General features: G+C 41.6%; 1 protein-coding gene across 1 annotated transcript in view; it reads left to right on the top strand.

The window, feature by feature from the left end:
• cpvl (carboxypeptidase vitellogenic like) overlaps positions 1-20,948 on the top strand; it is a 69,893-nt gene extending 48,945 nt beyond the window's left edge. The window contains 4 exon segments of the mRNA XM_042332339.1: positions 1,894-1,996; positions 1,999-2,066; positions 8,605-8,787; positions 20,535-20,948. Of these exon segments, the coding sequence (XP_042188273.1) occupies positions 1,894-1,996; positions 1,999-2,066; positions 8,605-8,787; positions 20,535-20,636 (456 nt within the window). The 3' untranslated portion in view covers positions 20,637-20,948.
• Positions 20,949-27,135: the final 6,187 nt, after the last annotated feature.

The following is a 27,135-nucleotide window of genomic DNA, read 5'->3' on the forward strand; positions in this document are numbered from 1 at the left end:
ATTGCTTCATTAAAGCACTTCCAAAGTTTGACAATCAGTAATGAGATTTGTGCCCCTGAAAAAATCTTTACTAATCCATTATATACAGTGAGCACATCAGTTAAGTAAAACACGTATCAGTACACGAAAGCCAGTTTATGCTCCCTCCCTCGCTCAACATCCCATCTCAAGATGTATCACTTTGACTGTGCTTTCTGACATCTTACGCCTCACATTTCCCTCAGCTCCTAACCCCAGTTCGGGTGTCCAGCCAGTAGCTCAGGCAATTTGGGATGTCCTCCGACGCGAAAAACACTATTCAAACATAAATTTGTATTATACATCTGTCGTTAATTGCGAGACTTCACTGGAAGTATATTTGGCTCTAGCTCCCATTATTTTATCTTGGGATCTGGGCTCTGCTGTTCTCTGTAATGCACAAAAAGCTCATCTCCAGTGGGTGAAAGATGGAAAGAAAAGAATATTAGCAATTGTAAGATGCAAAGTATATGGAGTAATCTTGTTACATAAATGCAGCAAGCCTGAGTATGGGTAGTGTTCCTGTTTGGAGATCTACAGCAACAACTTGTTACCTCAGGTGAAAGGCACTACAGTACAATACAGCTTGAAAAGGTCTAAAGATAGAACTGAGAATACAAATATTTGTAAATTGTTTCCCTTATGGAAAGGATTTTCTGTTTCAGGAGCAAGAAAAGTCCAAGGACAATTGGTACTTTTCTTGGATTATTACAAAAAGCATGATTACCATCACATTATAATGGCAAGAGTACAGCAAACATAATACCATAAAAATATCAGTGTGAGGAACATCTTTTTTAAAAAAAATTGAAATGGTATTTTGAGGTAATGAGACATCCTGGGTTGAGATAATGGTAAAGTTGAACTTCAGTTTCTGCTTCAGAATGACATCTCAACTTTCAGTATTATACAAAATTACATTTGTATAAGCACTTTTCACGTCGGGAAAGCCACTTCCCAAGCCACTGGACAGTCGGGGATTTTGATCCAACCTGGGGGTTGTGATAAGGGAGGTTAGAGGGCAGGGAGGGCGGCTGAAGGCTGGGTCGAAGAGGAGGTTATCGAGACGCGCCTTGGAGGAGGCAAAGGGAATGTAGGATGGAGTTCCAAAGGGTGCGGGCAGAAAGGCTGAAGGCCTGGCTGCCGATGATGGGACAGGCCAGGCGGGGGATGTGGAGCAAGCCAGAGCCTGCTGAGCAGAGGGAGCAGACAAGTTGATGTAGGGTCAGCAGGTCACAGAGGTAGGGAGGGGCAAGGCCTTGAAGGGGCATGAAGGCGAGGACGAGGATTTTGAACTCTACCCTCTGGGAGGTGGTAGCCAGTGGAGACGAATGGGGGTGATGGGGTTATGGAGACTTTTAACACAACATACTCAGGACTACATGTCTTTGCTATTGAATTACCTGCTGCAGTCGAAGCCCAAAATGTAACCTGAAGCAGTCATAACTCATGAAGTGGCTACCTCCCTCGCAGAGAAGGTGGACGAATAATTGAACCCGTCATACCCACATATACACACTTTGCTATTCTACTGGGAGAGAGTTTGCTAAGGACTGATCATGGGAGCTATTTGGAACAGTTCTATTGTATGCTACTTTAAATTTTTGTTTGAAATGTCTGGTCATCATGTCTTAGACAGACTCCAGTTCAATCTGTGCTGGAGAAGTGATTTAATTACATCGCATAAGTCAGTTACTGACATATCCTTTTAAGATGAATAGCTCAGTAAACAAAGTGGGAAAATCTGATCCATTTGTCCATTAAATGATGTGTGTGATTTATATTATGAATGTTTTTGGTACTGTCATAACTTTGAACAAACTTCTGTCTGCGCTTTTACTTGATCTAATCAATAGATTTTTTTAACAAAAACAGGAACCATTGGATCAGAGCTACTTTTCTAGCTATTTATTGCAGCCAGAAGTGAGGCGATCTATTCATGTAGGAAATCTGACCTTTCACGATGGATCAGAAGTGGAGAACATCTGTTGAAGGATATTATGCAGTCGGTAAAGCCGTGGTTGGCTATATTAATGGACAAATACAGGGTGAGTTACTGTTTTACGGAAGGGTTCAGATTCTATTTTGAAAAAAAATGACATATAGGCAGGTTTGTAGAATCTGTTCATAAGTTTAGTTCCTATTTTAGAATAAATCATAAACAAAATGGGCTGCTGGAGATTAAATTATGCACATGTGTGTGATAAAATCTACAAAACCACTTGTAATCTTGGGTTATGTTTGAATCTTCAAAAAAAATACCCTTGGAAATTATTCAGAGGCACATTTAACCATTTAGTACATAAAAAGCAGTAGCATGAAATGGGATTGTCTATTAAGTTACGTGAAACCAAACAATATACAGATGTATGATTGTAAATCCTCATTTAAACATTTACTGACATTTAGATTTTAAGATGAGTGAAGGTTGTAAAAGATAGAATTCTGCAGCAAGTTAAACTTTTTTTAGTATTTGTTTTTTCTGATAATGAATTTCAAAGGTTAATGTAGGCACAATAATGTTCGTCATTCACAGATTTACACTATACTTCAGTTTATCAGTTATTCCCAGGGCTCAGCCTATTTTGGACAAGGTACACAGTTCTATCTCTGATATTTGGAGCACGTGAAAAACTAACATTCAGGTTCAAAATCCATGATTCTGATCTCTGGTTAAAACTCTTCTCAGTCTCTGACACATCACTTGATATGTTGCTGCTGTTGATTCTTCACACCGAAGAGACTAATATATTTCTGCAAGAATTAGAATTTATTATTTGAAAAATGGTATAACTTGGATTGCCAACATGCTGCACCATCCTGACTATTTTGGCTTGAAATTAGCTCTTGCAATCTTTACATATCAATGGGTTTCCTAGAATGAATGTCTTCTTAAATATGGGAAGAATGGAGAGACAATACCCCTAAGAGAGATTTTGACATAATTAGAATATTTTCCATCCTAATCCCAACCATGCAATGTACCCTGCAGAATTGGTTCCTCTCTCTCGCTCTCTCTCTGAGCTCTCTCTCCCCCACCCTCCCACCTATCGCAGAAGTATAGACAGGAAGGGGAAAGAGAGGAATACAAGCTGTGCCATGAGCTTTATTAAAAAATAAGTCAAAACCAAGTATGCAGACTGGGCAAGCATTCTGAAATCTTCCTGTAGCCATACCGCTTAATGTGGTCCATAAAGTCCTAACTCTTCTCGTTTGATAGTACACTTAAAGCAAAACTTTTAATCTACGCCCTTGCCTTTGAGTTTAAATACACGATGTAGAGAATGAAAAAGGTAACATTGTCTACCTGAAAGTTCATTGTTCTTTGTACTTAAGGTATTGTTAACATACCATCTTGTCTGCTGATTTTACTTGGAGGTTGTCTCATTACAACATTTCCTGCTGGTTGTTGTCCTCAGATCCAACAAACCTGCCTGTCAGGCTCTCTTATATTTATTTTGAGGAAGGAATCAAGAGTACAACTTCTCCATTGTTGAACATACTAAGGGAGCCTTTTAACTGATCCTTTGGCTGGGATCATGCCAGCAGTGTGCAGAGTTTGTGCAGATTCAAAGCCTGAAAATCCTACCAGGTTAATAGTCTTATATCAAGAGAACAATTTCTTGAATGCCAAACTTATTTCTTCTATTTCCAGCTCACTTCCCTGTAGTGCAGTCAGCTCCCATTCTTATTCATACAGTGACTTTATGAAAGGATTTTGAAAATCTCCTATACCTTCCTTTGGGATGTCTGCTTGCAAACTGGGTTGATTGGTATTTCTCTTCTATTGAAGCCCTGTGAATTAATCTTTTTAAATGGAAGGCTTCTACTTTAATGGCTTTTCTATTAGCATGAAATGGTGGTGAATTATAGGTTTTGATTCCTGATTTAACTTGTCTTGTGACCATACTGCCCTCTAATGACCTCCAATATTTCTTTGTAAAATGATTGAAAATTGCAATTATTGTAAGATGCTACTAGTAATTAGTATTTTTGAAAACGAGAGAAAACACTTTTTAAGACTCCCCTTTTGAGGACTCCCATATTGTGTGGACAAAAAACAACAAGAAGATGAAACCTTTTGTTTTGTATCATTTCACCATGGAAAAATCTGTATACAACCAAATTTTAACTGGGAGGTTTTCCATTGTTCTGGCTCAGTTGGTAGCACTCTCACATCCGAATGAGAAGGTTGTGGATTCAAACCCCATGTCAGGACTTGTAACTCTTATAGTCTAAGCTGACACTGCAATGCGGTGATGGAGGTGCCATCCTTCGGATGACGCTTTAAACCAAAGCCCGATCTACTTTTTTAGTTGGATGTTAAAGATCCCATGATACTATTCGAAAAGAGAAGGGCGCTTTTCCTAGGATCCTGATCAAAAATCCCCCAAATAAAGAAAAAAAAGTTATTAATTTCATCACTGTTTGTGGGATATTGTTGAGTGCAAATTGGCTACCATGTTCATCCACAGAATACACAGTCACTCCACTGCACAGTATATCAAGTGAAGCACTTGAAGATGTCATCCTGGTGTGAAAAGAGCCATTCAAAATGTAAGGATTATTTCTATCATAAAACTAGTACTTGTGGGAAAAGCTAAAGATGTTCTATTGAGTGAACACCACTGGGATGTCTGCTTGCAAACTGGGCTGATTGGTATTTGCATTTCTGCTAGCTGAAGTGATCTTTATGCTAAACAGTGGTTGAATTTGCAACCTAAAACTTTATTTCTTATTGCAGATGTGGAGCTCCATCCACATCTGTCATTATCAAGGATAAAAGCTAACTTCTTTCTCATTCTTTATTATAATATGACCTTCCTCCATGCTGCACCTGTGCTTATCATTTTTGTTGAGAATCTGTATTTCTACTGTTGCCTAGTTATTGCCGATGTTGATTGATTCTTTACTTCCAGTATAAGATTCTAGGAGTTCAGACAACCATACCAATTTCTGGGGTAAAATATTTTTTTAAGATTAAGTCAAGGGAATAGCGTGTGTGTGTGTGTATATATATATATATATATATATATGTCACCCATGCAATTATTTTTAAAGTAGGATTGTGTCCCTGCATTTTTTCCTTAGGAATAAAGTTAGGCGTGAGCTAACTGCATCAAAGATAACTCTCTTGGGGGGGAGGAGATTAAGAAAACCTGCCCTAAATCAAGCTGTTTTCATTTTGATTTCCCAGGAAAACTATTTTCTAATTCCACAAGTGAATGTTTTGCTTGTCAGTTAAGAATGTGAATGCAACTGATCAAGAGTGTTGTTGAGGCTTCCATTTTCATCTGATTTACTTGATAAAACTTTTAATGAGATAAATGTGCTGTGGAGCTACATTTCTTCATGAATCTATTAACAATAAGCTTTGCCAAATTTCAGCTACAATTGTAAATCCCAGCTGGGGAAAGGATACGACGGATGGTTTTTCAAACTTGTATATTGTGTAAAAACCCAACCAAATCAATTATAAACAAATACTAAGTTCAAGTTTTGGATTTCCTTCTGTGGTAGAGAGAGAGAGGAACAAATTGACTGGACCTTTATGAACTCTTAAAGTCTTTATTTAAAAGTAGCTTCCATATTTCGCATCAATTGCAAAGCGGGAAAGTGATTTTCTGCGTTTTTTCTAATCCAGTCAGGATTTTTGGATAATATATTGTGATCCAATTGACTAACATTTAGTTGAAATTTAAGTATTAAAATATTGCCTAAAATAAATTTTGAGTAATGCCACATATACTTACTATCCCTGCCAAGGATAATAACTACAAATTATATTTATATAGTAGCGCCTTTCACGTCAGGAGATCGTTCCAAGGCAATAGACAATTAAGGGTTTGCACACGAGCTAGAGGTTGGATTCAAGAGGGATGAGGAGCATGGGGATGGGAAGATGACCGATGGCACGTCAAAGAGGAAGGTCTTGATAGGTCTTGAAAGGAGGTGAGGGAAGGGGTGAGGCGAAGAGACTCCGGGGTGGAGTCCCAGAGGATGGGCTAGAAAGGCTGAAGGCTAGACCACTGATGGTGGAGCGGGCAGGGGATGTGAAGCAACCCCAGTGCCTGCCGAGCGTAGCGAGTGGGTGGGTTGGTAAGGTTTCAGCAGATCAAAGGTCAGGATGGGAAACACTGTGGAGGGCTTCAAACGTGAGGACAAGGATCTTGAATTTGATCCTCTGGGAGATGGGGAGCCAGTGAAGCCGGGCGAGGATAGGAGTGATAGGCTTACTGTGCTTGGTGGGAGAGAGGATATGAGTTGCAGAATTCCGAATAATCTGCAGCGTGTGAAGAGAAGAGTTGAGAAGTCTGTCGAGCAGAGAGTTAGCATAGTCGAGCCTGGATGTAACAAAAGCATAGATAAGGGTCTCAGCTGCCCGGGGGGAGAGGAAGTGGTGGCCGAGACCCTTGGGGAAGGCTGAACAGGTCAATGCATGGATGGTTTTGATCATGACACATTTCATTGTACAAAGTTTGCCAGGAGATGAGTTTACTATCCCACTTCCTCACCTGTGCAATAGTGAGACATTTTGCAGGAATAATGTAAAATAAATATCTTGGATGCAGAAACAATTTGCGAAAACAAACAAAAATCATCTGATGGACAGAGCAAACTCCATTAGTATCAGACATCTCCAGAGACTGTATACCCAACACCAATCAGGATTTCATCTCATTGCTGTTCACATTTGTCCACGATCTCAAAGGCAACTTGCGTACGTCTCCTACCATTTGCCTTCAAAACGACCAGATTTAATATTGAAGAAATGGAGCGATTAGCTGCATTAAAAATAATAATGATAATTTGGTCACTCAATCCATGGCTGTTTGTGCAAAACTACTGTGCGCAATTGGCTGCTGCGTTTCGCCCACAAAATATACAGTCACTGCACTTTGCATTATATTCTGTGAAGCGCTTTGAGTCATCTCAAAGGCGTGATAAGGTGCAATATCAAAAGTAAGGATTATTATTATTGTGTTTGTTTTTGAGCACATCAGCCACACAGGCTTCGGACATCAGCCACAAAATATGCAAGCTGCAGACATCAGTCACACAGTCGAACAGCTGAACAGCAGTTTAAGCTGTTCCTGGAAATGCAAACCCATCTGACAACTATACCTTGCAAATGTTATAGTCCCTTGTTGACTAATCATTCACGAGAGGCTGTTGAGCATATGCAAAAATAATCTGCAATGAAAATAATGTTCAACAATTGCAAACTTTGAAACATTTGAACGTAATTTAAATTCTTGGAAAGATACGACTCAGACAGCAAATGAGAAGTAAAGTTTTTTTTACTCTTTCTTGGGTGAACGTTTATTGTCTATTCCAAGTTGTCCTAAGAAGGTAGAGATGAACTTCTCTGTAATTTGGTGCTTTCTTTGTTGCAAAGTTGCTCCCAAGATGTTGTTTGGCCAAGAGCAGGTGCTCCGAGACATTAGTCTGTATGAAGTGGATGAATCAAGGCAAGTTGTTGTCAACCTCCTTGAGTTTAACGCAATACAATTAACATTTATATAGTGCCTTTCATGTTGGGAGGATATCTCAAAGTGCTTTACAATGTTGGATTCGCACCCAGGAAGAGTCGGTGAGAGGGAAATTTGTAATACCTGTATAATAATAATCCTTGCATTTGATATAGCGCTTTTCACGTCGGGAGGACGTCCCAAAGTGCTTCACAGAACACACTGTAAAGTGAATTGACTGTATATCTGTGGGCGAACGCGGCAGCCAATTGCGCACAGCAATGTCCCACAAACAGTCGTAGATTGAAAATGACCAATTTATTATTGTTTTGGGTTTTGGAGGGATTATTATTAGGTGTGTGGAGTAAGGAAACTTGCCCAAGGTTTTGCTCTGTCTGGAATTGAACTCAGGTCTCTCACTTGCAAAGCGAGTGCTTTAACCACTGAGCTACAGGACTCCACGATGAGGTTCATTTTGCTCAAAATACCTGATCGAAATGTCAACCCAGATACATTCCTCTCCATTTCCATGATTACCCCCAAGATTCAAAAGAACCAATAAAATAATTTAGTTTGTTGCTGTATATAGTCCAATTTTACAGACATCATTCTTGCAATGAACAATATACAGCCCTTTGTTCTTTGTGTTCAGGGGCAGTTTGATTATTTCCATATTGTAGCAGGAACAGCTGTATGGCCTCTGCCTACAACATTTAATAATTGTTCTGTCCATCAGATGGTTTTTGTTTGTTTTCACAAACTGTTGCTGCATCCAAAATGTTTATTTTACATTATTCATGCAAAACATCTCAATATTGCACATGCAAGGAAGTGAGTCAGTAAATGCATGTCCGGGCAAACATTGTACAATAAAATGTGTCATGGTCAAAACTAGAAAGAGCATAATGATTTTTTTAAAAATTCAGGGAAAGGATGGATGCATTTCACAGAACTGTCTTGCAGAAATGAACTGACTACCTTATTGTCTTATTCTTTTAAACATTTGTTCTGTTAGTGTGGATATTGGCTGCAGAGATTTTTTTTAAACTTAAAACATTTGTATTTCTATTAAGTATCAAATTCATACTTCCTTTTCTGGTTTTTTTTCTGTTAGGTATTATTGTACAGTGGACAACTTGATGTTATTGTAGCGGCCCCTTTAACCGAACGCTTTCTGCTCACTGTGCCATGGTCCAAGGCTGAAGAGTTCAAAAATGTGGATAGATTCTATTGGTCCGTCAATCCCGGTGACACTGAAGTGGCTGGTTACATCCGAAACGTTGGGGACTTTTATCAGGTATGGTAATCGCAGGGAGCTGCTACAGTGAAGAATAAATTAATTTGGGATCAATGCATCTGATGCTGAGCAAACTGTTTTTTACACTGTAACTTGTCAGTTGACACCCTATTGGGTTACTTTCCTCATAAGTAGAAATATTTATCCATTGTAATTGCTTGTTGCAAGGAAGAAGCCCATTGGCGTTGTTACTACAACTGTTTCTTCATGGCTTAGTTGGTGAACATGCTGTGAAGGTAGTCAGCCACTCAGACCAGGACAATCTCATATTTGACCCCTATTGTCTACTGAGTCGCCAAACTTGCGACAATAACTTGTGTTTACATAGCATCCTTCCTGTAGAATAACTTGTAGAATAGAGTGCTGTACAGTGGCTGGGTTGGGCACTGAGGGAGGGGGAGGTGACCATAGACGCAACGAAAGTAGTCAGTTTCAGGTGGGATTTAAAGATAAAGAAAGGGTGATGCAGGGGATTGAGGCAAGGAGTTCCAGAGATTAGGGGTGTAGTGGCTGAAGGCACAGCCATCGATGGTGGTGCAGAAAGGTCGGAGAATGCACAGCAGGTCTGGGTTAGCTGAGTGAAGCAGACAGGCAAAAATACTTTGTATTTGGTATAATGCCTTTCACATTGTGAGGACATCCAGGCAGGGCGAAACCTTGGGCAAGTTTCCTTACTCCACACGCCTAATAATAATCCCTCCAAAACCAAAAACAATAATAAATTGGTCATTTTCAATCTATGACTGTTTGTGGGACATTGCTGTGCGCAATTGGCTGCCGCGTTCGCCCACAAATATACAGTCAATTCACTTTACAGAGTGTGTTCTGTGAACCGCTTTGGGACGTCCTCCCGACGTGAAAAGCGCTATATCAAATGCAAGGATTATTATTATTATTATCCCAAAGTGCTTCACATGATTGTTTTCAAAGTGACTATGTGTTTTTGTGCGTGAATGTGGCAGCCAATTGGCACACAGCAATGTCCCACAAACAGCCATGGAGTGAGTGACCAATTTCATTTTGGGAATTATTGGCAGGACAATGGGAGAAACTCCTTTATATTTTTTGAATAGTGCCATGGATCTTTAACGATCACATGAACAGACAGATAGGACCTCAGTACCCCTGTAGCACTGCATTGGAGTGTCAGCTTGGGCCATGTGAGTTCCAAGTCCCAATGTGGGGCCTAAACCTGAAACGTTCTGACTTGGAGGCAAGTGTGTAACCACCTGAGCCCACCTAACACCAAGGGCTTATGTCCTCATTGTAAGGTTTCACAAGAGGGTTTGCCCACAAAATACACAGTCACTAACTGTATAGTATATTCTCTGAAGCTCATTGAGACGTCTCGAAAACATGAAAAGGCGCTATATCAAATGCAAGGATTATTATTATTCTGCCTTTGCTACATTTAAATCAATACACCAGAATATTAGATGATCTTAAGCATTTTGTGCAGTATCACAGTAACCTATGGTTCATTTTAAAAAAGGAAATAGAACTTGACTCAGGAAAATGGTAGTGACTGCTTTGTTTAAAATTAACTTTTTATGAGGGTTTTCAAAAAATTATTCAGAACACTAAATTTGTCTTTACTAAATACCTTCATAAACTAGAGAATAAAAGTCATTTTGCAGTTTGCTCCTTTCAATGCCTTGGGATGACCTCCCAATGTGAAAGGCGCAATATAAATGCAATTTTTTCATTTCCTAGTCCCTGTTTGGCCTATCCCCTTACTCCTCTGGAACTTCTCCTCCTTTGAGCACCTTACCCTTTATCACCCCTCCAACCTTTCCCTCAAAATTCTCCTTATCTACCTCTCCCTCTCCCTCTGATCTAAACGCCTCCTCATCCTTGGCGACTTCAACCTTCACTTCACCCCCTCCTGCTCTACCTCTACTACTCTTCCTCCCTTATCTCCTCCCTCAACTTCTCCCTCCACATCCACTCCGCCACCCATGTCCATGGTTAACCCCTTGACCTGGTAATCACTGGGGGCCTCACTGTCTTGGACCTCACCACCATCATCGACAAAGCGATCTTGGACCATCACTTCATCTCCCTTAACTCCTCAATCCCTCTCCCCACTGCCACCCAACCCACTCCATCTCGTACTGCTGTGGAAAAAAATCTCCCCCCCCGGCTGCCTTGGAGTCATCTGAACTCCTTCCCCTCTGGGCTTCCTCCCGCACTGACCTATCCTCCTCAGTCACTCTTCTCCACAGCTCCCTCTCCTCCACTCTCGATTCCCTTACTCCTCTCTCTTCTCAAACCGTCTACTATTCACGCAAATCGCCCTGGTACACCAGTCACTTCCGCTCCCTTAAAGCCGAGGAGCATTCCGCCGAGCGCACCTGGCTTAAATCAAACCTAACTGTCCATCGGCAGATCTGGCTGTACTATGTCAAATCCTACCGCTCTGCCCTCGCCTCCGCAAAATCGTCGTTCTACTCCATGACAATCTTGGAGGCTAAGAACAACCCCAGGCTCCTCTTCTCGATTACGAACTGGCTCCTCCGCCCACCCTCTCACACCTCACCCATCCTCACCTCAAATGCCAACAGCAAGGCGATGCTGGACTTCCTCGAATCCAAAGTCGAGGGAATCCACTCAGCTGCCACTGCATCTGCTAGACCATCCCCATCTCCCCCTTCCACCCAGGCCCCTACCCACCACTCCCTCTACACTTTTGAACCTGTCTCCCCCTCCTCTCTCATCGCCATAACCTGTATGAAACCTACCACCTGCTCCCTCAATCCCATCCCTACCCCTCTCCTTACCTCCCAGCTCTACCTCATTGCCCCTCTACTCACTGACATTGTAAACCTCTCCCTGTCCTCTGGTACTGTTCCCACCCCGTTAAAACCCACTGTCATCACTCATATCCTTAAAAAAAACCTCCCTGGACCTTTCTCTACTCCCTAACTATGGCCCCATCTCCAACCTCCCCTTCCTCTCCAAGGTGCTGGAATGAGTTGTTACTTCTCAGCTTAGCTCCTTCTTCTCCTGCCACTCCCTTCTCGAACCCCTCTAATTGGGGTTCCATCCCACCCACAGAAACACCCCTGGTCAAAGTGACAAATGACATTCTGTCCATCTGTGACCTGGGCTCCCTCTGCCTCCTCGTCCTCCTTGACCTCTCTGCTGCTTTCGACACCGTCGACCATTCTATCTTCATCCACCGCCTCTCCTCTCACCTCAACAGCACTGTCCTTGACTGGTTCAGATTGTATCTCTCACACTGCCTGCATTTCATCTCCTCAAAAAGCTTCTCCTCTAGCCCCCGGATCATCCCGTGCGGCATTCCTCAGGTCTTTGAACATGGTCCCTTCCTCTTCAATATCTGTATGCTCCCTCTTGGTGACATCATCCGCATGTGGTCAACTTCCACATGTATGTAGATGATACCCAACTCTACCTCTCAGCTTCCACCCTCGACTCCAGGATCACTGCTGTCCTGACAGAATGTCTGTCACACATCAAGTCCTGGATAAGAGCTAACTTTCTTCAGTTGAACATCAACAAGACCGAGGCTCTCCTGATTGGCTCCAGTCAGCGCCTCCTCATCTCAGGCACTGACAGCATCACCATCCATGGTTGACACTCCACCTTACTAAGCCAGTCCGGAACCTTGGGGTCTTGTTTGACCCATGTCCTCTCCCATACTAGGCTCCGTGACCCTATCACCCCCATCCTTGCCCAACTCCACTGGCTTCCCATCACACAGAGGATACAGTTCAAGATCCTGGTCTTCACCTTCAAAGCCCTCCGTGGTTTTGTTCCCCCCTACATCTCCGACCTCCTAACCCCCTCCCATCCTGTTTGCTTCCTCCGCTCAGCGGACTCTGGCCTACTTCACATCCCCCGCCTTGCTTGCTCCACTATTCGCAGGCGGGCCTTCCGCCACTCTGCCCCCACCTCTGGAACTCCATCCTGCAGTCCCTCCATCTCGCACTCCCCCCAATCCCCCCCCCCCCACTGCCTCCTTCAAGACTCATCTCAAGACCCTCCTTTTCCTCCATGCTTTCGATGTCCCTGCTTCCCCCCCTCCCACACCCGACCCCTAGGTCGGGTTCGTATCTCTGTCTGTCCAATGCTTTCGGACGTCCCCCCGACGTGAAAGGCACTATACAAATTTAATTTTGTTGTTGTTTTGTCTCTTGAGAAGAGGTAAGCTGTGTCCTTTTGGTAGCTGAGCTTGGCGACCAAAATTGAGTCAATCTTCTGTGTCAGTTCCATTTCCTGAACCAGACAGGTCTTCAGTCCTCCAGGGGATTGCTGATGTCAGACCAGCCAGCTTGGCTCTTCAGTAGGAATGTTGAGAGGGATGGTGGCAGACCAGTTACTGGGAGCAGGGATTCACTTCTTCTCACTCAGCTCCTGTTATCCCCTCAAGTCAAAGCCTTTACCGGGTAGAATTATCCTTGAAAGCTCTCAATGGAAAGCTGTGAGACAAGCTGTGAAGTCCATCAGTACCCCATTGCACATGCTGGGATCCCCAAGCTGCTTGCGGACCTGCACCTACTTCTGTTCATAATTGGGTAAGAAGGGCGCATCCCTCCAAGGACAGAGTGTGTATTCCATTCCAGACACAGGGAATGTGTAAGTGTCATACAGAGATGGAACTCTCAGCAGGACGATGGGTTTCCACATGTGTCAGACACCAGACTGACTAAAAAAATCACTGTGGTTTGCTGTTCATTTAACATAATTCACTCCTATTGCCTCTGCCATAGGAAGCAATAGGAGTGGATTATGTTAAATGAACAGCTAATTTATTCAACAGCATCTCATTGAGTTTTTGGGTGCCTTATTTTACATCAGTTAAGAAAAAGGTTTTTTAAAAGCTAAAACAGATGCACCATGTCTGTCTCTCTCAGTGCCATTAACACGTCATTGATGAATACATCGAATAAGATAGGTGACAATAGGAAGCCTTGTCTTATCCCCACTTTCAAGAGAGATGGGCTCAGTGAGTCCACTGGCAACCCTTACATGAACAAAGAGGAGTGAATCATTGCAGTCAGCAAGCTATTGAAGAGAATAACTTAATTAGGTGGGATAATTTATTTATCCCATAGTTATTTTTGTTACTACATGAGTTTATTTTTTTCCCTTCAAAGCTCAAGAAGGCTTCAATCTATGAGAATCTCTAATTGGGTAGTCATGTTGTTTAATTAGTGTACACTAAGCACATTTCTAAAAGGTTTTAGCAAGTTGAACCCCGAGGCTTTGTGTTCTGTGTTTTTATAGATAGCCATTCCAGTAAAAATAAAAAAATGGTTACAACCCAAATTATGCAGTCCTCAAAGCTTGGGTTTATTACATTTGTGCAAATCAGAAGCTCACAGATGCTTCCAAACTCAGGTCCAGATGGTGACAGCCCTGAGACAGGAAGGAGGAAGTTTGAGATTCCTTTTTTTTAATGTATTAAAAAGAACCCAAGAAGAATGATTCCTTTGTGTGTTCACTTTACTAGCAAATTTTCACATATGTTAGGCACTGGTACTGAGTGGTGTGGGAAAGAAGGCACAAACAGTCGCATGCTGAGCCGAACGTTAAAACGCATGAATAGACCGTCGCATGTGTTCTGATACAAGAGTCTGTTAATATTTATAAACCTTTTTCTTAGTTGTTGCCAGTTCATTACCGGTTTGAAAAGTGAGCACAAGGAGTTCATAAAAAGTGTAATGGTTTTACCTGCTTCCTGTAACCCTATAGTAACAAATGCACGGGTTATTAATGCTATTTACATGTTTATTCCAATATTATTTAAATCCCCCAAAATGTGTATCTCTAAGCCACACGAGTGGTGAGATTTTGTCTGTACAATGTTGGGTTAATAAGTAAATAAATAGTGAGGAGTCCTGACATGCTAACTTGTATTAATCTCTACAAAATGTGACTGTTCAGTGAATTTTTGCCCACTTAATAAAAGAAAAGTGAATCAAATCAAGGCTAGAGTTTGAAAAATGGACATGTGCCGCAGCAGTATCCTAAGAAAATGCATTCTACTTCTGTGCTGTAATCTTGACGTCTTTAGAAAGCTGTTTTACTGGTGGCTGAAACAAACCAGTTGGATTTCCCATTTTTGATTATTGTTATGTGCCTTACCTGCTTGTGGCAGATTGTTTGGCATGTCAAGTATAAAACAAACCAGATTGTAACCAGACAGTAGAAATAAAAAGAAAACTACAGATGCTGGAAAATGGAAATCAGTAGTGGGCCATTTAACATCTAAATGAGAAAAGATGGGTTATGTTTCAGGAGTGAAAGAGCATTGCTGTTTATCTTTCTCATTCAGATGTAGATGTATATACAATGTATTTTTTTTTAAAAATACATATTCAATGCCTTTCTTGCCTATTACTTTAAAAAGAACAAAATGCCAGGCCATGATTTTACATGTTGTGATCTCCAAATCTCAAGATGGGTAGATAGGAAGATGCCTCCAAAAGATATACTGTGTGAGAAGTAGCCTTTTCGCTCAATTTTGTTACAGGCCATTCTTAGGAAGCTTCAACATTTCCATCTGTGTGCTAGGGATGTTTACATAGTATTGCCAAATGTTTTGTGGCTTCAGGAAATGCTTTTGAACGAAGGGTTACCAGGTGCCCCAAGTGTCATATTTCAGAGCTTGTTATTATAATGGGATTGCTGATGTTTACATATGTCTTTTATTGACCTATGTGATGTGGACTTTGGGAGTTTTGGTAAGTTTTTTGACTTGAGTTTCTGTTAATGCTATTTTGTTCACATTTCTTTAACATCCCTGTGAGCCTGTTTAGCCTGTTTTCTATTTTAACCTTGCTATTCTTTGTCAACCTAGATCATACTAAAATCTATATTTTGAATGGCACTGACTTGCAAGGATAGCTGGCACTTTTCATTTCTGAAAATAATCCATCAAAATATTAGTGGCTTGGGCTAAAGTGCTGTAATAGTGAATTATAATTTATTCAGAATTAAAGCTCTTTAAAAATGTTTTGACAAATGCCTTGTTGTTCTAACGTTCAATTGTGGTGGAGTTGAACTTGTAACCAATTTCTGCTAACGTGACTTTATCGCTAGCCATGAGAAGATGTATAAGAAGGTGTACAGGCAGGGTGAAACCTTGGGCAAGTTTCCTTACTCCACACTCCTAATAATAATCCCTCCAAAACCAATAATAAATTGGTCATTTTCAATCTACGACTGTTTGTGGGACATTGCTGTGCGCAATTGGCTGCCGCTATCGCCCACAAATATACAGTCAATTCACTTTACAGTGTGTTCTGTGAAGCGCTTTGGGATGTCCTCCCGACGTGAAAAGCGCTATATCAACTGCAAGTATTATTATTATAAGTTATGAATGCTGAATTTTGGATTCCAAGACTGATTTATTTTTCTTACAGCCAATTCAAATGTCAAGTTATATTATGGATCTATTTGCTCCAAAGGAGGACCTTTATTTTAAATCTTGGAAGAGCTTTGATTGTTTTGTTGATTACTTTTCTTTTGGCTCATTTTTTATGCATCCAATTCCTCCAGTCCATTGCTTTCAGTCACAAGCCATTTTGGTGAGATTAGTGCTTTCTTGATTAGTATGGGATTGAAACTTCAATGGATCCACAGAATTAACATGGAAGGGGCTTCAAGCTCCTAGTTTAAATGTGATTTAAAAACGTACCCTTCTTCACTTTATTTTTGCTTTTTGTCAAAGTTCAGAAGTGGCTGAGAGAAGGTGCAGCAGTGTGCTGGGACTGCTTCTCAGTGTCTTCTTTATTTGCGGGGTCACTCTTATATGCCTATGTTTATGGTATGACATTTTATGTTGCCAACCTCTTGTGCCCATTTGACTCGCCGAGATATTAGAATTCCCACCGTAGTGAGGTGGGTTTCTTTTTGTTGTTCGATGTAGTGATCCTTGACAATACACATTTCTTGCCCAAATTATACTTTTTCAAAAAAAGGCAAACTGAGCATTCACATATTCTAGATCAGGAACGCATTGAATTCATTTTCTGATTCCAAAAATTCAATTAAAGCCCATTTGACATAGAGTGGAGGGAAGAATATTGAATTTCTACTACTCCACTGAACTTATGATCTTGCCTTTAATTTTAGTGATGTTCAAAGCAAATTGCTTGCTAAAAGATCAAGTTAAGTACTAATTTCATTAGAGATCAGGAAACCTGAGATGGGTTTAAATTGGTTTTCCCAAACAAAAACCTGACCAGGTACAGGCCCGAAATTCTATCAAAGTTAGTGGCATTAAATGATAGAATTTGGAGACTCAAATAATGTAACCAGTTTTAAAATCTTAAGGAAATTTCACAGACGTTTTTTAAAAAATCAACCTTATCAATTGACGTCATTCAACTGGTGGCATCAACCACCATTCATTTATTTAGTAAATTCCTTCGTATTAGACTGCTCTAATACCAGTGCTGATTTATGGTTCATAAATGTTATTGTAAACATACTACTGTACATTCCACTATAGAAGGGGCCAACAGACAGATTGGAGTATATCCAAGGCCCCAAACACAGGTTCCATGTAAGAACAATATAGTCTACTGTATCCGCTGCTCACGGTGTGGTCTCCTCTATATTGGGGAGACTAAGTGCAGATTGGGTGACCGATTTGCAGAACACCTCCGTTCGGTACGCAAGGTCAACCCTGATCTTCTGGTCTCCTGCCATTTCAACTCACACTCCCATTCACAGTCTCACCTCTCCATCTATGGTCTCCTACAGTGTTCCAGTGATCCACAGCGAAAGCTTGAGGAACAACATCTTATCTATCTGCTACGGACCCTACAGCCCTCTGGCCTCAATATCGATTTCAGCTACTTCAGACTGTAACAGCTCACCTTTCCCTCCCACCCCTTCTGTTACCAGAAGAGCTATCTTCTGTTATCACTACAATCATCACCCCAGACACTCTGGTGTGTTGCCTGTTCTGCACCATTAACACCTCTTCTCCCCAGTTTTGTTTCAACACCCCACCCTTTGTTTAAAAAAAATACCCTTTTTTACGCCACTATCACCTCTTTAACCCATCAACTATTACATTCTCTCCTTTGTCTTCTCTTTTTTTGTCTTCTTTGTCGTCCTTGTCCTGCCTCCCCCTCTCAACTTGTCCTTAAAAATCTCTCCCTCCCAACGTACCCCAGTTCTGACGAAGGGTCGTGGACACGAAACATTGACTCACTTTCCTTTCTCCATAGATGCTGCATGACCCGCTGAGTTTTCCCACCTCTCTCTGTTTTTGTTTCAGATTCCAGCATCTGCAGTATTTTGTGTTTTGGTGAGATTAGAGTATATGTTCCTTTAAGTGAAACTTTATAATCAACTTTTGCTGCTTTCAGCCATAATTATCTGTCTGTTAAAGCAAAATCCTTTGGATCCAACGATAAACCAAGGTCTGTTCAGGTGGACATTAAAGATTCAATGAAATGATTAAAAAAGAGAAGGAGTTTGTCCTAATGTTCTGGCCAAAGCCCACCCCCCACCACCATTAATATAAAAAAAATTGTCACCCACTCCATGACTCTTCGTGGAACTTTGCTGTGCACAAACTGGCTGCAGCATTTTTCCCGCAAAATTCAGTGAATCCACTTTACAGTATATCCTGTGAAGCACTTTTAAGACGTCTTGACGAAGTGATAAGGCGCTATACCAAATGCAAGTATTATTATTAGTTATTTGTGCAGTGATCCAGAAGCACTTATCTAATTTTTGCCTATAGACCATATTGAAAGACTGCCCCCACCATTCAGTTTTGAGAACCCATTGCTGCATGTGGAGATGGAACTAGTGGTGCATAAGAAGCCAATTTGAAGAATTATTGCACAATACAGTAAAATTTACATTTATATAGCACCTTTCAGTCAGGAGGATGCCACGAAGCGTGTTCGCAGTGCTTGTTGGGCATCTGAGCTGGGGTTGGGAGCTGAGGAGGGTTGGGAGGTACTTTGCAAGGCTGTTACTTTTACTTTAAGCTATCATTTTTAGATTTACTATCTATACAAGCCATGACCTGCTCTGCCTTCCCTCACCTCTGTAGCATTGCCCGACTCTGCCAGTACCTCACCCCTCAGGTCGCTGAAACTCTTGTTCATGCCTTCATCACCTCCAGGCTCCACTATGCAAACTCCCTGCTTGTCGGCCTTCCCAACTCCTCCTTCCACAGGCTGCAGATAATCCAGAACTCTGCAGCTTGTGTCCTCTCCTGCACCAAACTCCTTGACCCCCTCTCGCCCAACTCCATTGGCTCCCTATCCTTCAGAGGATCCAGTTCAAGATCCTGGTCCTCAACTACAAAGCCCTCCATGGCCTCGCCCCACCCTACCTCTGCGACCTCCTAACCCCCTATCAACCCGCTCAGCCGACTCTGGCCTTCTCCACATCCCCAACCCACCCGCCCCACCATTGGCGGGAGGGCGTTCAGCTACTCTGCCCCCAACTACTGGAATTCCATTCCCCCAGTCACTCCGCCTCGCCCCCTCCTTAGCCTCCTTCAAGTCCCGCCTCAAGACCCTCCTCTTCTCTTTGACCGAGCCTTCAGCTCCCCTCTCGACTCTCGTCCCCCTTCTCGCTCCCTCCCATCCCTCCCCTCACCCTGACCATTTCCCCCCTCCTCGCTCCCTCCCCTCCCCTGACCATTTCCCCCTGCTCGGGTCATGACCCAACTGTGCAGCGCCTTGGGACGTCCTCCTGACGTGAAAGGCGCTTTATAAATGGAATCTTGTTGTTGTTCGACGATGCCATCAGTCACCTCCCTTCTCCCCCCTGACCCCTCCCAACCTGAAAGGCGCTGTACAAATGTAATGTTGTTGTATACAATTGCCACAATACAGTTCTGTAATTACTGTGACATAAAGCAAATGGCTTTGGTGGATTAGTACTTTCCTTCTGAGTGAATCTTCCTTTGAGATGACTTTGCCTGGAAAGGGATAGGTAGCGTCTGAAAGTACGTTCACCTCCAGACAGCACTGGTGCCACATCCTGCAGGCAGGCTGTTACCTGCCATAAATTACTGTAATGAGTGGCTGAGAGGGAACTTTGGAATCCCTGCAAATGTTAAATAAATGAGCATGTCTCAATAGATTTCATTTGAGTGGGAGAATGCTTACAATTTGAACATATCGGACATGAGCTCTGTTAACATTGTACTTGCTTTTGAAAGAAATACTCAGAGAAGGCTGGAGCAGTAGAAATTTTAATTAACTTACCACTTTTAACACTCTAGGATGCCCTAGGATGCTATATGAGGGATGCTATATAAATGCATGTTGTTGTTGAAACTTCAGGGGAGTGATCTAGTTTTTATAAAATAGGGAGAGACAAAAGAGACAACCAACTTTTTCAAATTCAGGATTTTTTAATATTCATTTGTGGGAAAATTACTACCTATCAAAAAATACATTTTTTATGGATGTGAACTGTATTAGTGATCTATTATCACGGTATGTATATATTTTATATTTATAAAATGTTAGTAGTAAATTAACATGTGTGAATTACATATAAAGATTACATAGTTTTGCCTTACAGATCACTTGTTGTCTAACAACTTATTTTACTGTTGATTCTGACAAGCAATAGGTAATATTTAACATCCACTACAATGATGTGTTTGTATAAAAAACGTATAGTATTAATAAATGAAAGAACAGAAAGATGATTTCCAACATTGTTAAATATGTTCTTATTTTAAGAATATGGATTTTATCTCATTCTTATTATCTCTTCTGTTCTAGGTAATTGTTCGAGGTGGAGGACATATTTTACCTTACGATCAACCTGAAAGGGCATTTGACATGATTGACCGCTTCATCTCTGGGAAAGGAAACTACAAGTGAAGTGCAGTGTGGCCTGTTGTTTGTTTACATTTCCTGTTTTATACAAGACTTCAAAGTGTAAAAATTCTTCAGCCTCGAGCATTGTAATGCAAGTTTGTCTCCAAAGTTGAGACAAATTTAAGTGAGACAGATGTCAAAATAAATGTTTAAATATTGTGCGTTTATTATTGGGAATCCTCTCCTAGTTCAATGTTTTTGTATTGCCCACTCTGTCCTGTTGTGCATTTTGCTGACAATATAAATGAATGTTTCTTTAATGGGGGGGAAAGCAAGTTCAAAATCTGTTTCAAATAAACTCAATTTTATAACTAACAATGTTATAATTATAAACTGGAAATGCATTGGATTCTTCCAGGAATATGTTTAAGATGACCATTTTATTCTGTTGAAGCCCGGTGCTCAGTAGGCTCCGATCTAATAATCCTTGCATTTGATATAGTGCTTTTCACGTCGGGAGGACGTCCCAAAGCGCTTCACAGAATATACTGTAAAGTGAATTGACTGTATATTTGTAGGCGAACTTGGCAGCCAATTGCGCACAGCAATGTCCCACAAACAGTCATGGATTGAAAATGACCAATTTATTATTATTTTTGGTTTGGAGGGATTATTATCAGGCGTGTGGAGTAAGGAAACTTGCCCAAGGTTTCGCCCTGCCGGGAATTGAACTCACTTGCAAAGTGAGTGCTCTAACCACTGAGCTACAGGACTCCACTATATTTATAAATATATAAATATTTTTGTATTTATATTTGCCCACAAATATACAGTCAATTCACTTTACAGTGAAGCGCTTTGAGACGTCAAAGACGTGAAAAAGCGCTATATCAAATGCAAGGATTATATAAATATAATTCATTACATTGCATAGCAGCATTCATGTCAGGAGGATGAAAGAGCTTTAGATATACTGTAAAGTGCAGTTACTGTGTTTTTTGCAATTTGCAGACAAAATTTACAGTATATTCTGTGACGAGCTTTGAGACATCTAGAAGACGTGAAAAGTGCTATATCAACGCAAGGATTATTATTATCTAGCATTAATATGCCAATTATATAATGTAATATGTACAAATATGTATTATCTAGCTTAATATGTACAGAACTCCTTATCATTCAACAAATGGAATTTTTGCTGGGGAAATTTGCCTGTACGATCATCATTTTATTCCTGGGAGCAATTTTGAAATTGATTCATGTCTCACAGTATAACTTTTCTTACAATGCTCAGAGGTAGTATTGATATTTTATGAAATTTATTAAGGCTGAATTTATTTATTTGAATTTATTGAAACACTTTTGGGCTTCTGGTGTCCGCTTCGAGCAGTCTCGGATCACTTACGGCACAAGATGGAGAAGGAAACTCCTCTCCTGATGTTCTACCTCTGATGTGTGTCCATCCCAAACTCAAAAAAGCATCCCTCCTTGCACAACTTTGCCATTTCTCTTACCCACCCCCCCCCCCGGCCAACCCAGTGCTTAATTTTTTGATTGTGAGAAAATAAAAGGCCAAATTGAATCCTTGAATATCTGCAGAGCCTTAAAATGAAATCTTTCCTCGAGCCAGGTTGTTGGGTTGGGTGGAACGAGGAGTACTCATTATTTGAGGATTTTTTTGTTGATTGAGACAAGCAACAGTTTTGATCCAACCAGACCTGAAAAACATGTGGTTGTGGCAGATTCACTATTAGACTACATCAAAGACAGTCTTCCTCTCACCACTCTCCCCCCGGGAAAATGCTACGCGTCCAATTTTTCAACAATTTACATTTTCAATTAATTTACAGCTATCGCTTTCTTCTGCTAAATCCACTTCAGGCCATTGCGACTGGAATTCAAACCCTCTAGGATTCGGGCAAAAAACTACATTCAGATCTTAAGCCAAATGCACCCCCCTTTTTCATGATCTAGGATCTGAGCCTGTGTATGCTACTATTAAATTCTGATTTCTGTATGTAGTTAATTTGCCACTAATTCCATGGACATGTAGGAAGAAAAAAACTCAAATAATGAGAATGCGCAGAATATAATCCACTTTACAGTTTCCTGCCTAACACTGTCAAGCTGTTATAAAAGACTTCCCGACAATCTCATTTGTTAATTGCATCAATGAACTGTGTTCAGCTAAGGGGACAGTCAAATTATTTTGTTTAAACCTAAAGTATTCAGAATGAGCAATGATATAATAAAAAAAGTGAAATCCAAACTACAAACTTGACTTTAATTTATTACATTGCTATGTGAAAGTTCGCTGCTGTGTTCGCTCATAAATAATAATAATATTTGCATTTCATATAGCGCCCTATCATCTCTTCGAAACGTCTCAAAGCACTTCAGAATATATTGTAAAGTGAATTGACTGTATATTTTGTCTGCAAAATGCAAAAAATACGCAGTAACTGCACTTTACAGTATATCTAAAGCTCTTTCATCCTGACATGAAGCTGCTATGCAATTTAATACAAATTATATTTATATTGTGCCTTTCACGTTGGGAGCATGTCCCATAGTACTTAACACTACAGGCTTGGCATCTAAGCTGGTGGTGGGGTGGTGAAATATGACCAAAAGTACGGTCGAAAAGGTAGGTGTTGAAACGGACCATGACGAGGTGAGGGAGGGAGTTCCAGAGAGTAGGGCAGAAATATCAAATGTAAGGATTATTAATAATATGCACAATGATGATCTTGATGAACTTCACAAGAGAGAATCAAAGAGGTTGATCAAGTCAAAAGCGTGGTAAAATTATGTTTTAGGAAAGAGTTGAAGGCAAAGAGAGTGAGAAAGGTGAAACTTTGGAAGAGTTTCAGAGATCAGAGGAGTAGTGGTGAAGGCTTGGACACCAATGGTGGGATGGAGAGACTAAGAAACGAGTGATAGACTAGAATCAGCAAGTACTTGCAGGACAATAGGAATGGATGAGATTTGAAGTTCAAGACAAGGATTTTAAAGTCAATCCATTGGGAACCAGGGGAGCCAGATGAGGATGGAAGTGATGGCTGTACAGAACCTGATGTGGGAGAGAATGTTGGCTGCAAATTTTGGTTGTGTTGGGAGCTTGTGGAAGGTGGAGCTAGGAGTGTTGACTAGATTTCTTGTAGGATAGTTGTTTGCTTTTTGTGTTCTCTCTATTGGTTCACTTCAAATTATTACCTAGATCTTCTGTTAATAAGCATGTTGACATCTGATAGTGTGTATGAGTTTCAATTGTTTCAGAAAAGTCAAATATTATTAGCTACCACATGCTTTCCATTGGGAAAGTGTTACTTTAAATATATGTGTTGACCTATAATTAACAGTTTATTTAAGAGACCTTCAACAAGTTCTTGTCTAAATAGTCAAACTCAAAGGGTCTGTGAAATTTGTAACCATGCTCCATTGTTGGAGATGCTGTTCTTCGAGTGAGATGTTAAACCAGGTACCAGTCTGCTTGTGCATTCCCAGATTTTTCCTAATACTACAGTATTTAAAAAGAAAAAGTTTTGAAGCCATTTTGACTTGACTGTCTGCTTTTACATATCAAGCATTCTAAATGAGAGTTGGGAAATATAACTTTTCAACATTATCACCAGGTTCAATTGAGGTGGAAAAATATTTGCTTGGACCACATAACCATCTTAGCAATACTGCTTCCCTTTTCTTGGACATGGGAGAAACTACACAAAATTCTCTCCAGGGGTCCTGGACTGAGCTCAAATAAGTAAGTGATTCGCACAGTGCTCCAAATGTAGTCTAACCGAGATGTTATATAAATTTAACATTACTTCCCTACTTTGGTACTTTATTCCTCTGCACACGCCTAATAATAAACCCTCAAGAAAAAAAACAATAAATTGGTCACTTCAATCTATGACTGTTTGTGGGACACCTCTGTGTGCAATCGGCTGCCGTGTTTCACCCACAAATATACAGTCAATTCACTTTCCAGTATATTCTGTGAAGCGCTTTGAGACGTCTAGAAGACATGAAAAGCGCTATATCAAATGCAAGGATTATTAAATACAGGTTACAATATTACTGTCATGAATGGAAATAGGCACAGCAGTACTTTTCATGACAATAAATGCTTATTTTCAGAAATCTTCAGGAGTGTATCCAACTCACGTAGCAGTTTATTTTTGATTTCCCTATGGCTCACATTCCTGATTTACAAGTTTATAAAGGAGAGTTGGGAAATGTGACCTTTCAACATTATCGCCAGCTTCAAATGAGCTGGAAAAAAATCTTTTGTTTGGACCACACAAGCATTTTGGCAAAATTACTTCCCCTTGTATATGGGAGAAACTGTTTAGAACTGCCAAGAATTACATCATTGTAATTCAACAGACTTGAATTCAATAGATGTTAAGAGGGAACTGGATAACTATTGGGTGAAGAAACATTTATGAGTATGAGAAATATAGTGCAGGGTTTTCTTTTTCAGACCAGCCATTTGGAATGGTCTATACTAATCTTGTTACTATAGACCATCCCTCCTCTCCAGCTACTGCCCCATCTCTAACTTCCCATTCCTCTCCAAGGTCCTGGAACGAGTCGTCGCGTCCCAGCTCCGCTCCTTTCTCTCTCGCCATTCCCTCTTTGAACCCCTCCAATCCGGCTTTCGCGCTACCCACAGCACGGAAACAGCCCTGGTCAAAGTCACGAATAACATTATGAACATCTGTGATCAGGGCTCCCTCTGCCTCCTTGACCTCTCTGCTGCCTTCGACACTATCGACCACTCCATCCTCATACACCGCCTCTCCGCTTTACTCAATCTTCATGGACCTGCCCTTACCTGGTTCGATTCCTATCTCTCTCACCATCTCCACTTGTTGCCTCTAACGATTTCTCCTCCAGCCCCCACACTGTCAGGTCTGGTGTCCCCCACGGCTCAGTCCTTGGCCCTCTCCTCTTTAATACCTACATGCTCCCCCTTGGTGACATCATCCGCAGACATGGGATCAACTTCCACATGTATGCGGATGACACCCAACTCTATCTTTCTGACTCCACCCTCAACTCCAGGACCACTGCTGTCCTGACAGACTGTCTGTCGGACATCAAGTCCTGGATGAGGGCAAATTTCCTACAGTTGAATGTGAACAAGACTGAGGCCCTCCTGATTGCCTCGCGCCAGCGCCTCAGCACCTCAGGCTCTGGCAACATCAACCTCCATGGTTGCTCACTACAACTCACCAAGCCAGTCAGGAACCTAGGTGTCTTGTTCAACCCTCAACTGTCTTTTCTCCACCACATTCAAGCCATGACCCACTCTGCCTTCCCTCACCTCTGTAACATTGCCTGACTCCGCCACTACCTCACCCCTCAGGCCACTGAATCTCTTGTTCATGCCTTCATCACCTCCAGGCTCGACTATGCAAACGCCCTTCTTGTTGGCCTTCCCAACTCCTCCCTCCACAGGCTGCAGATAATCCAGAACTCTGCAGCCAATGTTCTTTCCCGCACCAAACTCCGTGACCCCATCTCCCCCATTCTTGCTCGACTCCATTGGCTCCCTATCCTTCAGAGGATCCAGTTCAAGATCCTGGTCCTCACCTACAAAGCCCTCCATGGCCTCGCCCCACCCTACATCTGCGACCTCCTAACCCCCTACCAACCCGTCCACTCCCTGCGCTCAGTCGGCTCTGGCCTGCTCCACGTACCCCGCCCCACCCGCCCCACCATTGGCGGGAGAGCCTTCAGCCACTCTGCCCCCAACCCCTGGAATTCCATCCCCCAATCACTCCGCCTCGCCCCCTCCTTAGCCTCCTACAAATCCTGCCTCAAGACCCTCCTCTTCGACCATGCCATCAGCCACCCCCCCTCCCCTCCCCACTCCGGCTCGAGTATGAAATGCTGTCACTGTCCAGCGCCTTGGGACGTGAAAGGTGCTATACAAATGTAATCTTGTTGTTGTTGTTGTTGTTAATTCCCATATTCTATTTTTTATTGAACCAGGACCCTGTATTAAATGTACAGACTCTCAAAGCAACAAAAAACCTGGAAAATGAATGAATTTCCCTTGTTAGTTGAGATGTGATTCATCTATGGAAACATGGTGCCCAAATTGCAATATTCCCAAATTGAATTTGTTGTGGGAATTGCAATTTCCGTTTTGCATCACATGATTTTAAGATTAAAGAAAAGTTAACTTTCATATCCCGAATATTGGCAAAGGCTGAAAAAGACTGCTTTCCAGCCATTTGGTGCATAACAACAATGTACATTTAACGACGGGAGGATGTCTCAAGTGCATCTCACAGACGCCAGGGAGCCTGAGCTGGGAAAGTGGGGGAGAGCTGGGGGTGGGAGATGGGAATTGTGTCTCAATATAGTCCAAAATCAGAGTTCTTAAGGTAGGTTTTAACAATAGGGAGAGGGCATGGTGGAGGGACTCTCGAATGGAGTTCCAGTGGGGGCAGAATGGCTGAAAGCTCACCCTCCAATGAGGGAGCAGATTGGGTGAGAGACATATAGACCAAGCAGCCAGGACACAGGGGTAGCGTAGGGTTAGGCT

The sequence above is a fragment of the Callorhinchus milii genome, unplaced genomic scaffold (assembly GCF_018977255.1).
Source record: "Callorhinchus milii isolate IMCB2004 unplaced genomic scaffold, IMCB_Cmil_1.0 Scaffold2, whole genome shotgun sequence".
Lineage (NCBI taxonomy): Eukaryota > Metazoa > Chordata > Chondrichthyes > Chimaeriformes > Callorhinchidae > Callorhinchus > Callorhinchus milii.